Source organism: Zonotrichia leucophrys, chromosome 3 (genome assembly GCF_028769735.1).
Source record: "Zonotrichia leucophrys gambelii isolate GWCS_2022_RI chromosome 3, RI_Zleu_2.0, whole genome shotgun sequence".
Classification (NCBI taxonomy): Eukaryota; Metazoa; Chordata; class Aves; order Passeriformes; family Passerellidae; genus Zonotrichia; species Zonotrichia leucophrys.
Genome location: NC_088172.1, coordinates 42,231,554 through 42,246,993, shown reverse-complemented (window position 1 = coordinate 42,246,993; position 15,440 = coordinate 42,231,554). Strand labels below are relative to the sequence as shown.

The window sequence follows — 15,440 nt, the reverse complement described above, 5'->3', positions numbered from 1 at the left end:
CTGTCACGTTTCACCTGCAAAAGGATGAATGATCTTTTGAGATTGTCTCAATTATGGGAGCTGTTCTGACCTGATATTGATCTTAGGAAGAAATCTGTGTGAGGAGGAAGGGATGGGTGAATCATTTTTCCTTGCCTAGAGTGTGGAGCAGTTACAGAGCTCCTCAGTGGCTTCTGCTCTGCCTGTACAGATTTCAACCTTTTCCTATCACAGGTGACCCATAGGCAGGAGGCATCTCCAGGACAAGAGGACATTTGGGCTTGCTGCTGCCTCCTCCACCTCTGCTTTCTCCCACATTATCCATCCAGTGCTGTCCCTGAGGCGCAGCCTGAGCAGTCACCCGTATTTGTTTCCTCAGCTGTCAGTCAGAAAAGGAATCCTTAGCTCCTGCTAACATTGCTTGTGTTGATTCTTTGCCTTGGATTAGCTGTGGATGCAAGGAATTCTCTTTCTGTTGAGTAATGCCTGTTAAATGCAGCAAGAGAGGAATGATCCCTATGGACAGGAATTTATGATAGAGTAGGGCAGTGTAAGCAGTTTTCCAGAAGGAATCACTCACCTGGCATAATTCTTGGTGCTCTGCTAGTTGTTAGTAATGGACTGCGAACATTTACAGTTTTGAGTATGGACAGCACTAAATTATTTAAGCTGTGACTTTAATGAAAAAACTCTTTCAAATCGATTGGGGTTTTGGGGGGGGTTGTTTGGTTTTTGGGTTTTTTTTGAGATTAAGTATTGTGTTGATATTTTCAGACTTTACTTTGTGATGTAGTAAATGTCATCATCAGACATGATACAGCATGTTACATGTGAAATGATGGGCTACTCTGTGTGCTGACCCTGATCTGCTTCAGGCAGAAACTATGGGCATGTTTGAGAAGATAATTTTAATTAGCACAATTCAAAACCCAGCCATATTTGATCTAAGTTATCTAAATGTTGTTACAGTCCATCCACAGAAAAATTGTTTTTCCACTGACAATAAGCATGAAACTATCAGTCAGCAATGTCTGTTTCAGCAGTAAGTATTTGCATCTAGGTTAGTACAGCAAAGATTTCTTAGTTTGTTTTTTTTCCCCAGCAGCTGAGTTTGCCTCAACAGTGACTTGAAGGTTTGCCAAGCCTCTGTCACAAAACAAGCTAGTGAGAACCTTTGGATGTTACTGTGCAAAGGATACTGTTCTAACTGAACACATGTTCTCAGGACAAGGCTGATACTCTCAGAAGAGGTGCCAGGTGACAAAAATAGTTGTATTTTGTAGGACAGATAGAAAAGAATGCTATGTCTTTCCAGATGGTATTTTGTTTTGTAGTTGTGGACGATTCAAGTTAAGGGCTTGGAGTTGTGGATGGCTTTCTAAATATGACTCCTGGAAGTGTATCTGGTCTCACTATTTGGTTTGATATCCTTAGGAGACAAGATACTCAAACGTAAGCGGGCTGCCTGTGTGTTACCACACAATTCAAAGCAGCTAGAAAGCTTTTTGTAGTAGTCAACACCATGTGCTCATAAATGAGTGAAGTGTCTTGTTATTTTGGGAAGTGCTAAGAAGTATTTTTAGTATATTCGTTTTATTTTTTTATAATTGGATGAAACATGATATCAGAGTCAAACATTTTTGTTGTCTTCATTTGTTCAGAGTGAAAAATAGAAGCACACAATTTTAATATAAAGTAATATTCTATTTGCTGTTACATATGTGTATACAGCTTGTATATAGTCCATAGGATTGGGTATACTCCAAAGCTTAAGCATCTCAGTAAGTAATCTATGGAGACTTTATGTTTTAGATTTAATAAAAACCCCAAACTGACACACTATTGTTGGCATATAATTCACAAAATATTGCTCTGTTCTTAACTTTGCAAAACTCATTGCATTGCTTCTCAGCAGCTACAATATTTGACTTGTATACTTACTTATTTTACCATATTTAAAGGAGATTTTTTTCCAACTTCACTGCAAATTAATGTTTGCAGAGGTGCTAGATGGAAATAAAGGGTTTGCATTGAAAAATTCTCTTAAAGAAACCACCAGTGACTTCCAGAATGTCTTCATTCTTGAGACAGATTTGTATTTAAATTGCTGTCTTTAATCTCTTCATTTTTATAGTTCAGTTTTAAAGACAAAATTAATCATGCTCAATAAATTGATTTGGCTTTATAATGCCATATATTTCCTGTTCCTCATGTCAAATGCTTGTGGGTGTTCTCTTGAGTAGAGAAAGAAATTCTGGCTCTGAGAAGTAAAGATTGAATCCCAGCTGCAGTAAGGACTGTGTCTTTTTTCTCTTTTGACTGTAGTGTAGTGGTGTTGAGGTGGATGTAGGAAAGCATTAATCAGCACTATAGTGGGAAAAACAAAGGAAAAATGTTCATAACATGAAGTTCAGTGATAGTTCCTGATGTTGTCACTTTGGACTGCACGCCATGGCGTGGGTCACTGTGAGACTTTACCTGGAATAGGTTTGTGCTGGTGCCTCTCAATTCAGCCAGTCATATGTGTAACTAATACAGAACAGTATGTGGGAATCCCACGGTATTCCGTAAGCACCAAAGATGACTGTGAAGTGATGTGGTCTGGATGGAGCAACCCAGGCAAAATAAACTTCTAAGCTGTAAAGACTCTACATATGTGTTACTTTCCTGAATTTATTAGATCACTGCCCAAACAAAAAAAAAAAAAAAAAAAAATTATATCACCAGTTCAGATTTTGTTTTTAATTGGTATGCAGTATTTAATGTGTAGAACTGTTGATGGTTTTTGTGGTCAGTTTTTGTTTGTTTGTTTTTTTAATTATTCATAACTGATTTTACTATTGAAGCTCTCCAGTTTGTTAAGCAAAAGAAATATTCCCTGAAGCAGATAAATTGGACCTGGGGGCATAACAGTCTTGAAAGATTTTTAGAAATTTTAAGTCTTGTCATCTTACCTAATTTTAGGTTCTGAATTCAAAGGGATTAAATGTGCAGAAACACATCAGTGACCAAGCTAGGGATTGAACTGAAGTAAACTGAATGGGAAGAAATACTTTTTAAAGTTACAGAAGCAATTATAATTGTGGGGAATTGGCTCCTGACTTTAGTACCTCATGGTATTATTGGGGTTTAAGTAATGAATTCTTTCCATTCAGTGTTATAAATCCACAGTAAAACTTTGACCAGAAGCATGCAGTGCTTGGCAATTGTTTAACTTATTTTAACTGTTGATCATATGTCTTGGTCTTAATACAGTTTGTTGTAATTTCGGATGAAATTTAAAACATTGTGGCGCTATAAAAGAAAAAAGAGCTTAAAGTACTTCTTTTTAAAATAGCCATGTTTTCACTTTTTTTTCCTTCTGCTCTTTTTCAAAAACATAGACAGCATTGTCCAGAATGCTTCTCAGAAAATAAAGAGTTATCGCTTTTCAGTGATTCAAAAAACTGGTGAAAGATTAAATGATACTTCATGGCAGCTGATGCTGGGACTCCTCAGCTTGATCTCAGAAGCTCTAGCTTAAACCTTCCCTTATGTGAATTCTGATGCAAATATTTGTAATAAATTTGTCATAAATGCTTTCTTGGTTAAATGTCCCAGTTTTTTTACTTCTCTTCCAAAGCATGATCGTGTTGGTTCATATTTAGGTCAGTTGTTGCCCTCAGTTTGTGACAAGACATGAAGCCTGGTTTTTTGTGAAAATTAATAGAAAGCCTGAAACCTATTACTTGTGAAGGTTGTATTTCCTTACAATTTAACCAGATTCCCATATTCTGTATTTAAGTGCTCACACATCAAGGGAAATGTCTCTTTCCCTGTAAAGAGAAAACTGTTATGGGCAGGAGTTGAACAGGGCAGTGGTGACTGTTACCTGCCGTTACCAGCAGGTCTGAGTTTACCCAGCCCTGCCCTTTCAAGTGCTGCAAGGATTGCAGCAGGATATGATAGGAACGCTTTATGCTCTTCCTCTTGATGAGATAGTTAATTCTAAGTGAGCTTTTCGTTCCAAACTGCTTTCAGAGCTATGAATTGTTTAGTAGAGAAATTATAACATCAGTGACACTGGACTGAAGTTTGTTTCCAGAAATTTGTTTATAAATCCAGTTGTTTTGTACAAAGCAAATCTGAATTAAACTGAAAAACAGTCCTTAGGTTTCTGTAAGAGGAAACCACTTTGTAAATGCTGTAATATGTAGTACATTATTTACTTTCACTGTTTTGGGGCCTAATCCTACAATTGTTTTATGCAGGTTTCACCTGGAACATCTCGTTCAAGTTACCCAGCTACCAGCTATCAGGACTCGAGCAACTGGGAGTCTCTAATGAAAATAAAAGAAGGGCTGCTAAGACAGAAGGAGTTTGTGATTGATAGGTAAGTACCCAGCTCCTGCTGCATTAATTAGATTAGATGATGAAGTAAAAGCTACAGTGTAAAAGCCGGCTTTCAGGAGAGCTACTTGGAAAAGTTGTTAGGTTTCAGTCCAGCCACTATTTATGCACAAGTATGTAGGAGCTAATCCTGCTAGGAGAGAAGACTGGCAGCTGGCCTAAAGTCTTACGCAAAGTTTGAAATGTATTTAGGAGGTTTAGTGCCTCTGGAGTGGAAAAGGAGCGGTGAGCCCAAGAGCCACTTCTGCTGTCAGGTTCCCCTCTTAGCTTCTCTCCAGGCTACAGGTTTGTATAGGACATCTTTCTGCTTGTAAGGGAGTTCCAAGGTGGAAATTGGTCAGCTTCATTGTGCTGATTTTCTTTTCCATCACAAGTACAGAAATATTTGAAGCCAGTTGATAAAACTTTGAGGAACTGGCCTTTGTAGTAATATTCAGCAGTAAAGTCCTATCCAAGTCCTCATACAAAAAACTGGTTAAAAAAAACATAAATCATTAAATCCAGAATCTTTATGCCAATAAATATATAAGCTTGTATTAAAATTCCTGTCAATCTGAATGGGCCTTAATAGCAACTCACTTCCCAAACTCACAGTTTCTAGTACCAGGAGGATTAGGCTTGTGCAAGATCTGTTCATTCCTCTATTGCAACAGAATGAGGCATTGCAGTGGCTGAAGGTGTTTCTGTCCCTTAGCACTCTGGCCAGTAGCTGTGGTGGCTTTTCAGCAATCACTGAAGTTGTCACTGGGTTCCCCAGTTGGATCTAGGATGTTAGCATGGGTTTACCTGCTGCTGCAGCAAAGATGGCACAGTTAGGAACTGAGGCATGGGCTCACCATCCCACTCTGCCAGCTCTCCTGCAGATCTCCTAAGGGGATAAGAAGTTAAAATGGAAACATCTTCGGCTGTTGTTTACACCTCCTCTGTCAGAGCCTTTTGATCAGCTGCTTAAAGGCCATCTAAATTACAGTGGGTTTTTTTCAGGCTTGCTGAGTCAGTAGTAATGCTGCAGTAGCAAACCTGCAGCCCAGCTCCTGGGGTCTGGGCTGTCAGCAGTTTGTGAGCGCATTGCTCATGATGGCTGGGGTGGTCTTCTGTAGGAGGATAGAATATAAGCAAATAAAGGTAGCACAGAAAGTAATCTTACCCCTAAGAAGTTGCAGCTGAGCAAATCATTAAAGATCAGGAGCAGGCCTGACTTTAACAGGCCACACCTGTAGCCAATAAGAAGAAGAGTGCTATGAAAGAGTGGATTGGTTGGTTGAGGGAATTGGAGTCAGTTGGCCACTGTGAGAAGGAAGAGTCAGTGCCTAGAGGAGCTGTCCATGAGAATGATCAAGGAGGTATGAAACTCTTGTAATAAGGGGGCAACAATATGGAACCCTTGCAGTGTAATGACAACAGTCTTTAGTTGTCTAAGCCTCTGCTGGGCTTACTGTCCTGTGTGCTCTATATGAAGGCTTGTTACACACTGGCAGCTGAAAATGCAGTTGGTGTTGCTCTTCTCATGCTGAAAGTGTGTTTACAGTCAAGGAAGTAGTTTCTGAAATGACTGCAACCTGGGCTGCCTGCTAATATTACCTGATACTGTCCATGTGGAGGAAGAAAAGCTATTTCTTGATAACCAGTGATGGTGTGCTGGTTCGTTTTTTGTACAAGTAATTTCTTTTGTGTGACTTTCTGATAATGAATACAGTTCCTTCAGGATTTCTCACCAGAAGTCTGCTTAGATAATTTCTTTTCATTCAGCTGAAAAGGAAACATACAATTTGGAAGCTATTGAAATGGAACAGACCACTTAGTGATGTTACATATTCAAGTAGATACTTGGTGTTAAATACTGTAATTTGTAATAATGCAGTGTAACAGAACAGGCTCTTCTTTGAATATTGAATTTCCATTTGAGCAAAATATTTGTCTAAAAGGTATTTTAAAATGAAATAAAAACATAAGTGGATTTGTATTTTCAAGATTAATACAAATTGATGTTGCATATTTACAAAGTTTTAACATCAGATTGTTCAGGGTTTTTTTTAAAGAGATAGTGCTTTCTGTGATACATAAAAATACTTTTGGTTTCACTCATGAGGAAAATGGTACATATCTGCTGTGCAAAAACCTTGAACTAGAACTTCATTAAGAAGCACTAGTGTTACATTTCTTATTAGATGGGGTGTTAATAAGGCTTAGGTGTGAAAACTACCTTTCTTCAAGGCACAAAGCAGCACTAAATGAAAATGTGGTGTTACCTTCATTTAGCACGTGGGAGCACTGGGCCTTCTTGCACTGAGTTTAGAATGGTATTTGGGAGTAAACCTAAGTATTCTAGCTCTTGGTCTTCCTGAGCTTAATTTAAACTTCTTTTCAGAGTCTGAATTTCTTTGGGAGTAGTGACCTAAAATAAAAAACATAAAGTTTGCTAAAGTGTAGTTAATTCAACATGGTGGTAGCTAAACTGCAGAATAAAATTTGTTTTGGACAAATGGAGAAGAAAGTAATTTGTTGAATGAGGTTAGGTAGGAGGTGTTTGCTGGGAGGGCTCTTTGTACATGTGGTTTTCACAGAGTTATAAAAGATGCAGTTTCCTTAAGTTGTATGCTGAATTCACAATCTGGTAGTTGAGAGGACAGGAGCTCAGGAGAGCTCTGTGAACCTCCTGCTGCCTGCTAGCCAGAGGAGCGGGACAGCAGCTGGCACGGTGCCCCAGACCCAGCTGTGTGCTGCTGGCAAGTGCAAGGAACAGCTGGATGGAAAGAGGCACACCAGCAATTCCTCCCTCCTGCCCTTGTCACCAGCCTCCCGTTCATCCACAGGGTCATGAGCCCTTTTTTTTTAAGGTTAAACACTCTTTTGTTGGGAATTGTACTGGTGTCCCACTTATTGAGGAAGTGGAGGAGATTAACATCACGCACCTTGTTCTTCATAGCAGTGCTTATTAAATCTGTTGATATGTAGGAAATGGATGCTCTGTACAGAGTAGTATCTTCAGGCTGTTGTACCTTGGTCTTGTTAAAAAAGGGAGAAAGAGCAGAAGGAAAGTGAAACATGCTGCCTGCTTTCCTTCTTTCCACACAAAAATAAAAAGGCAAAAAAAAATCGGCTTTTCTAGATTAGATTATTAAATTTCCTTCTTTTGCATTGGAAATCTACCAGATAGGAATAGTAGCAAGTAAGTTTCTAATACTTAAAAAACAATTCAAGGAGTAATGCTTAACAGTTTGAATCATAATATCTGGATACTTTGGTGTGTCACTAGAAATGCAAGCATTTTTAAGTTTTTAAAATCCCAAAGAGCCGCTTGAGCCTGAGAATAGAACAAGTACCTTGATTTTCAATCTGTATGCTGTGTTGAACAGGTTTAGTAATAGATAAACTAAATTGATGTATTTTGTGTAGTCTATTTAGCATTAATTGGAGTAGTACACAGCATAAATGAATGGGTTTAAAAGTGGTTTTGGTTTGCTTTTTAAAACTGCTCTAGGGCTCACTGCTAAGTTAATAAGTAGAAACCAGAAATGCTTTTTAAGTCTACTCTTAAGAAAATGAGGGGAAGACTCTACTTTCAGAAGTGAAAGCATGGTGCAGGAAAGCAAGCCTGCTCTGTGTGTGTGTACCAGAACACAGTGGCACTTCTTTAAGGTGTGTCTCATGATTTTTCCACATAAGAACTGTTACACAGGCCATGAATGAGGACTTAAGGATTTTGTAAGAGGAAATTTCCTGCTGCAGCACTTATTACTGTAATGTCTGTCACCTGCTGAACAAAATAATTGGATTATATCATTGCCTTATTACTCTGGCAGCTTAGTGTGTAACACTGCATTAGATTTAGCACCAGAGGGAGCCAGCAGTGTTTGCATTGGTTTAGAAAATCACAGCATCGCATTTTAATTCTTCACATTGCTCCTCTGTTCAGTACATTAACACCACTGAAATTGTAGGGTTTAGTGCAATGCTGAATGTCTTTTGAGGCTGACCTGGCACTGTGGATATCTCTAGTGTGGTCCTGGCAGAGTTTGTGTGGCAGGGGATGCATGTAGTAGCTCCATGAATAAATGCCAAATATCCGAACATATGACACAAGCTGCTGAGAATAACACTTGTGCATGCAGTGTTCTCTTGCAGACAGCATAAGAGCATTTGAACAGGACAGGCAGATTTGGAAGTGCAATTTTAGTGAATAACTGTTATCCCTCAGACTGTAGCAACATATACATTCTTAAAATACTTGCTAAGTCATTAACTTTTGAATCCAATTCTGAATTAGGATTAGAAGTTTTCACTGTGACAAGAGAAGTAGATTTTCTTCGCCTCGTACCAAATTGTCCTGACTTCAGTAGATGACATGAAGCTGTATGTGCTCTGATAGTGCTCATTTTAATGCTAGTATAAAGCTGTGATTCATTTAATTTTGATTTGCTTGTTAAGATCTGCAGCATTAGCATATCCTGAGTGATAATTTGATGCCATTTTTGAGGAACCTGAAGCTTCATACCACTCGTGTTGAGTGCATGCTTGTATAAGAGGGAGTCCTGTGCAGGGAGTGGGGCTGCAAGGAACCTCCTCAGAGTGCTTTGCTGTATAAAATACACTTTGCTTCCAATAAAAGTGTTTAAAAGATGCCATTATCTTTTTCCAATATCACAAATCACCCAGGTAACTTGTGGATGAGGCTTCTGTGTGTCTTGAGCTGGTAAATGTTCTGGAAGGTTTTGTTACAGAGTAATAATTTTAGCTATTTGAAAATGTCACTTATTCAGATGTGAATGCTAGTTACACTGGTGAAATTAGTTTTCATCCAATAACCTAGATCTTGGCAATAAATAGAGGTTGTTGGGCTAGAAATCACCTATTTAACCAGCTGCCAGGGCCTGGGAAAGGCAAGCAGTAGTGCTGTCACTGGATAGTTACACTATTGGTATGTGGAGTACCAGATGTTCTGTAGCTTTTCTGGGTTGGGCAGTTTGGTGATTAATTAGCTCAAATGTTAGAAAATTTTTCCTGATATAACTTAATCTTTCCTCCTGGGTAATGTTTTTTAGTCATCAAGTAGTTTTTGTTATTTTTTTGAGATCTCTGCAGCTGATGAGCGCATCTTCTATGAAGTGTCCAAACTGGCCTCCCACAGGCTGAGTGCTTGTCTCTCATCAGCTGTGGTTGAGTGGTGTTTGCTTTTTGCAGTACAACACTGGGGAGTTTTGGTCAGTTGCCATCCCAGATACTTCTCTGTGGAACTGGTGCTAAACTATTTTGTATTTTGTAGATTTAAATATTTGTAGGAAGTTCTAGTATTTGGCAGAGAACTGCAGGGGAGGTGCAAGAGTTGCTCTGTGTTTGTCCTGGCAGGAGACTGTGGGAGGTGAAGAGCTCCCACCATGGGAGGCAGAGTGCAGCCCACTCTCGAAAGTGATGTGTCTGTTTCCCTCTCATGCCTCACTCCCTTGATTAAGTAGCACAAGGCTTTTGAGAAGGTTCCTAGCTGTGCTCTTGCCTGCCTTGCTTTAGCACTAGCTCACCTCAGGCTAGTGTGTCAGGCAAGCATTTCAAACTTTATGCATTTCAGAAAAGTCATTCAAAAATAGCATGAAAAACCAATCCATACAGAGCAGAAATCATGTCTCAACTCCCCAAGGTATTGCTACCCTATTTCCTTCAAGATAAGTTCTGCTTTGACTGGAAGAAATGTTCGCTTAGAACAATTTCACAAAAAAAAAGAGACTTTATTGCATAGGAAATTGGAGGTCTTTTCTCATAAACTTTGCTGATGTTTGCGTTCTTTGGCATTATCTTCCAAATTCCGGAAAATGTATTCACATTGTTTTTAGGACTTTGTGTACTAAGGATCTCTTTCCCTATCAGTACTCTGCACGTTGGACTTTTGGTCCCAAGAGATCGTGCCTCTAAAACAAAGGGATATAAAAATTTGTATCCAACTTCTTAAGCAACAAAACAAAGCAGTGTACCTTCAGCTGCAGTATGGAATAAATCATATCTGTAATATAGATCCATGTTGTATTTTACTTTGTATCCTGATTCTGAAGAAGTCTGCTCAGACATTTTCACCTAAAGCAGAAAATTCTTCTTAACTTGTGACTTTTGAAGGTAAGCATCCCTTGCCATTTGTTTTCTTAGGAAGTTACTACTGTCCCCTCTGTGGTGGAGGAAGCTCTGTGCTAAAGTCCCTGAATTGTTTGAAGATACTGATCTTACCTTGACTTAGAGTGCGGGACTTAGATGTACACTAATTTAAAAATTAAAGTTAAGAAGAATAGCTTAGAAGTTGGGGGGTCAAAGTGCTTCTCTGGCAGATGTGCGTTTCTAAGATGGGCTTATGGAGAACGGGTGAACTGGTCCCAGATTCAAGAAAGATGGTTTATTTCCAGACAAATGCATATGTGAGTGTCTGTATAAGCATGTGTCCACACTTGTCCTGCATGAATGTGAGAAAAACTATATGAATGTCAGTTATGTCATAAAAATATTTTTGAGAATTAAGGAGAATCAGTTTTAAATTAAGTAGTTTGTTAATGCTGGTCTCTGAAGACAGTCCAGGCTTGTGTACATTGAGTTGACTGCTGTTCTCTGCTACCCCACATTCTCTGTGCTGACTTGAATTTTCAAAAGGGATTGTTTGAGCTAAAGGACAGAACTGCAGTTGAATCAAAATAAAGGCCTTCCTCTTTCCAGTGGTAAGTCATGGTTATGGTTCTAACTTTCTTTTTGCTATATCAATAGATTTAGTTAGGGTCAAGTAGCATTAGAAATTTTCCTCTGAATTCTAGACAGCCTTTAAGTAGAGGGGGAATTATGAATGGAAGTGTTTGTGGCAGGCAGAAAGACAGATAAGGAGTACTACCCTCCTCAAATGCCAAGGAAATAATTACACAGAATCAGCATCTTTGCTAGCCTAATCTCTAGTGTTAGGATTTCATGAAGGGGTGGCAATTCTGGGAAATTGGTAATTCTAGGAAAAATGAGAGAATGGTACAATCTGCCATGACAGGTTTTAAATTTTTCCTTCCTAACAAAATATCATTGGTCTGAAGTAGTGAAGCATGACTGAAGCCTTGAAGTTTCATTTACAAAAATAAAGAATGTTGAAGGTAATGGAAAAAAAAGGAGCAAAACGCGTGTTTATTAAGACCTGGAAATAAGCCAAAGCCATTACTTTGTGGAAATGATAGGGCTTTCTGTGAATAATCTAACTAGAATATCTAACATGTGGAAACTGGGACATAAAACCTGGTTCAGGAGACCATAGAGCAGCACGCAACCACCACTTGAGTCTTGTATGTTGTTGGATAACCCATCACTTCTGCGAAGTTCCCTCTGAAAGATTGCACCTGAGAGCAGTACAGGGAGGATTTGATCTCAGGTTATTTATGGTTCAAAAGGGGTTGAAAAGGCATAGTTCAGTATATCAGTGAAATTAAAAAAAAAAAGGATGATAAAAATATAGCAAACAGGCACATTCTGAAGGAAAAAAATATCCCTTTAAATCATTATACCTGAAGAAAAAGACAAGATGTCTTCAGTGCACAACTCTTCTGTGGGTAACTACCCGGCAGGCTTTTCCTACCATGAGAGAAGTTTAGATTCTCTTTTTGTCTGTTTCTGCACTGCCAACCCCAGTTTCTGGAAATAATATTACACCTTGAGGGACAGCTGGAAAGATTTGTGTCAGAAGTGTTTGTGAAAACAAGGTCATTAGTCTCATGTTCGCATTAATTGATTGGGTAGAATATTTATAGTTTATGCATCTTTTAATGCCTTTTCCTTCTGGAAGATCAGTTTACATACGGAAAACTAAAATGTCCTTTCCAAAAGGATGGTTTTTATTCCTGTCTTTTCTGATTTATTTTAATATTTGAACTTTTATTTATTTTATTTAAACAAAATTCTCAGCTCCGAGTTCCTTTTGTTGGTTGATGACTTCGGATCAGGGTACTGCCTCCAGTTCTCTTCTACTTTAGTCTGAGTGTAAGGGGAGGGGATGTGTCAAGATGGACACTTGAAGTAAAATAGTGATTTTTGCATTTGGACAAAGGGGCTGAATGAAACCATGTGAAAAGTGCCATGACACTCACGTAGTACACCTGTAACTCTTCCTTCGCTGTCAGCATAAAGTTGTAACGCTCACTTATGGGGAAAAAAAATAAGGACATTGTGAAGGAAAGCAGTTTCCATGTGCCTAGGTACAGCATTTTCACTGAACCCAGATGTGTAAAGTGAGGTCTGGTTTCTGTGCACTGAAGGCTGCATTCCTGTCAGATTCCCCCATGCCCAGAGCTGTGCCCACTTGTACTCAGATGGCTTCTAGAAGCACTAAAGGTTGAGGAGCTTGACAGAAACTTGGAGGCACTTAAATGCTAAAGGCTGATTGTATTTGGTTTTGCTTTTTGGAAGTGCTGGGCTGATAGATTGCTAATGGGAAGGCTTCTGAGGGCCGTGTTCCCACTGTAATAGGCAGCCTGTGTTTTTGAGAGCAACTGAAATTTCTAAATTCCTTTTGAATAAACCAGACTCTCTGGTTATGCAGCAAAGTGTTTGTTTCAGGGTGCCATGAGGTTAATGTTGTTTTCATAGAAGCTGTTATGTGAAGAGGTTGTGGGGTCTACACAGCCTTAAAACATTTCTACAGTGTGTTTTGTTGTCAAGGTTATATAATGGAGAGTTTAGTGCTTTGCAGAGTGAAAAGAAGCAAGCTAGTTAAACTCTGTGTTCTGTCTCATCTTGGATTAACTTGTCTCACCTTTTTTGCAATGGAGATTTGGTAGGGTAGGGAAAGGATTATGAAAAGAAATATAATAATGTAGCTCAAACTACAATGGTAGTTCAAAAATATTTTAAAACATATTCTCCAGACTGTAGTGTTCAGACTCTTGAAATCCTGCCTGGGAGGGGAGGCACCGCTAAATTACAATCAGCCATAAACAGAAAATCCTGTAGTGCTTTCAAGGGATATGTGACGAATGGATAAATAATTTTAAAACAATGAATTTTTAATAGATCTGTCTGGGAAGTAATAAAGTGATAAAAAAATAAAAATTTGCTTCAGTTCATAGGTTGGAATAATTCATACTAAATAATTTTTTTCTCTGTGACCAGACATGCACAGAAGTCATTGAGACTTCATATTTTCTCGTATAATTGTACAAATTTTGGGCTTTTATAAGGTCTCTTACAAGTTAAGAGCATATTCCTTTACCTAATCTTCCAAAATAAGTTGGAAGCTTTTTGTTTGTAGTGCCATCTTACAGATGACAACCAGAATTGTGCACAGCCTTCTGATGTCACATACTCCTTTTGTATTTGTACAAGCTTGTTCAGTCTAGATAGTAGAGGGAATAGGGAAGCCTCAAAATCACCTGTGCTGATACAAAATATTTTAAGATTTTCTACAGAGTCACATAAATACGTTCTCTTTATGCATTCATGTTCAATAAATCGTTCTAAGGTACCAATAAATGGCAACTTACATATACTGGTTTTCCATCCATTGCTGTTTTTATAGATATAAAAACAGGGAAACAGAAAAATATGTTCTAAAACATTTTAAAACTTCAACTATATTAAATATTTTTAGAATATGTTCTAGCTTTTGTAAACCAAATAATAGGGGTACAGTTGGCTGATAACTAGCTAGAAGAATGTGAGTAGCTAGAACGGCCCCTTCAGCTGGGGGCATCCTAGTAAAATTTGCAGTTTTGGCATCCTAGTAAAATTTGCAGTTGGCATCCTTCCAACTAATACATATTTGGTATTAGTTTATAGCTTATATAATGCATATTTTTTGAACACATTCTAATGTTTCCAAGATGTTCTTCCTAAACACAACCCTTCCAAATTTTTAAAAAAGCAACAGAGTTTGATATTTTTCTATATGCTTTGCAGGATTTGCTTTTCCAGTGTGTGCACAGGAAAGGTCTTTTCCCTTGAAGTTAACCTGTATTTGCCATTTTTCTCCTCTTAATACTGGGTTTAGTCACCTGGGTTCAGCATCGTTGTTTTCAGAAAAGCCAGTCATGCTCCATGCTTAGGTGAAACTGTGAAAAAAAAATTTCTTGCTTGCATGCAAATATATCCTAGAATAAAATAGAAGGAAAATTACAGAGTGCACAAAATTGGTTTAAGGCTTACTGAAAAGGTCTCTGTGTGTTTCTGGTGGGTGCTGACAGCTCCACTCTGGGTCAGGTTTTGAGGTGCCTATTGCTCCATGGAGAGTTACTGCACACCTCGTGGGGCTGTGGTTTGTGCTGGGGCAGAGACCTAGCAGGTGTTTGCCCTGCAGTCCCGCCTAGTTCAAATGCAGTCAGGATTTAAGCAGTGATACAATTTGTGTTATAATTAAATAGTGATACAGTGCTGATGCTGCTCCTGCTGTACACTGGCCAAGCAGTTGGTGTGTGGTACTTGTGGTAGCACATAGTGCAGTATTTTACCCTAGGGGAAGGTACATCTGATGTAAAGCAGTTGATTGAGAAAGTCTTAAGCAAAGCAAAAAGCAAGACATTGTAGGGAAGCTGTGCTGATTATCTTATGTAATGACCTTTTCTTAAGTTCTTTCTGTTCCTCCTGATTTGCAAATCTCCTCCGCTTTTATCAGAAGTCAGCTTTAGTAAAGAGAGGGGCCAAGCAGAATTCCAAGTGAAATCAAGGTGCCATTTTTGTTTGGTTTTGTTCTGCTTTCTGTATGCTTTTCCCTGCTTATACTTCTAACTGTGGCAGCCCTCAGCCCACACAAAATTGATAAGAGTTTCCAAATTGCATTTCTATAGTTGCAGTCTGGCTGCAGTGAGAAAAAACCCACGGCTAGTGTAGATCCTGGATAGTTGAATACCATTGTTAGTGTATTCTTCAGTATAAGTCTTAAGATCTCCATTTTTCTAATCTCTGTTCCATTAATTTTTTCCCCCCAATTTAAATTTGTGTATTACAGGCAGAATCAGCAAATTAACAGTTTACATCAGAAGATAAGGGAGAATGAAATACGAGCTCAACATGCAAGACTGAGCCATCTTGTGAACTGCGAAGAACCATACCTGAGTAACTTACAGGTAGGATGAATGCTT

General features: G+C 38.6%; 1 protein-coding gene across 2 annotated transcripts in view; it reads left to right on the top strand.

The window, feature by feature from the left end:
• CEP85L (centrosomal protein 85 like) overlaps positions 1–15,440 on the top strand; it is a 134,847-nt gene that overhangs the window by 102,778 nt on the left and 16,629 nt on the right. For both annotated transcript variants that reach the window (XM_064707953.1, XM_064707952.1), the window contains exons 4-5: positions 4,230–4,351; positions 15,308–15,425. In XM_064707953.1, coding sequence (XP_064564023.1) covers positions 4,230–4,351; positions 15,308–15,425 — 240 coding nt within the window. The remainder of the gene's footprint in view (positions 1–4,229; positions 4,352–15,307; positions 15,426–15,440) is intronic.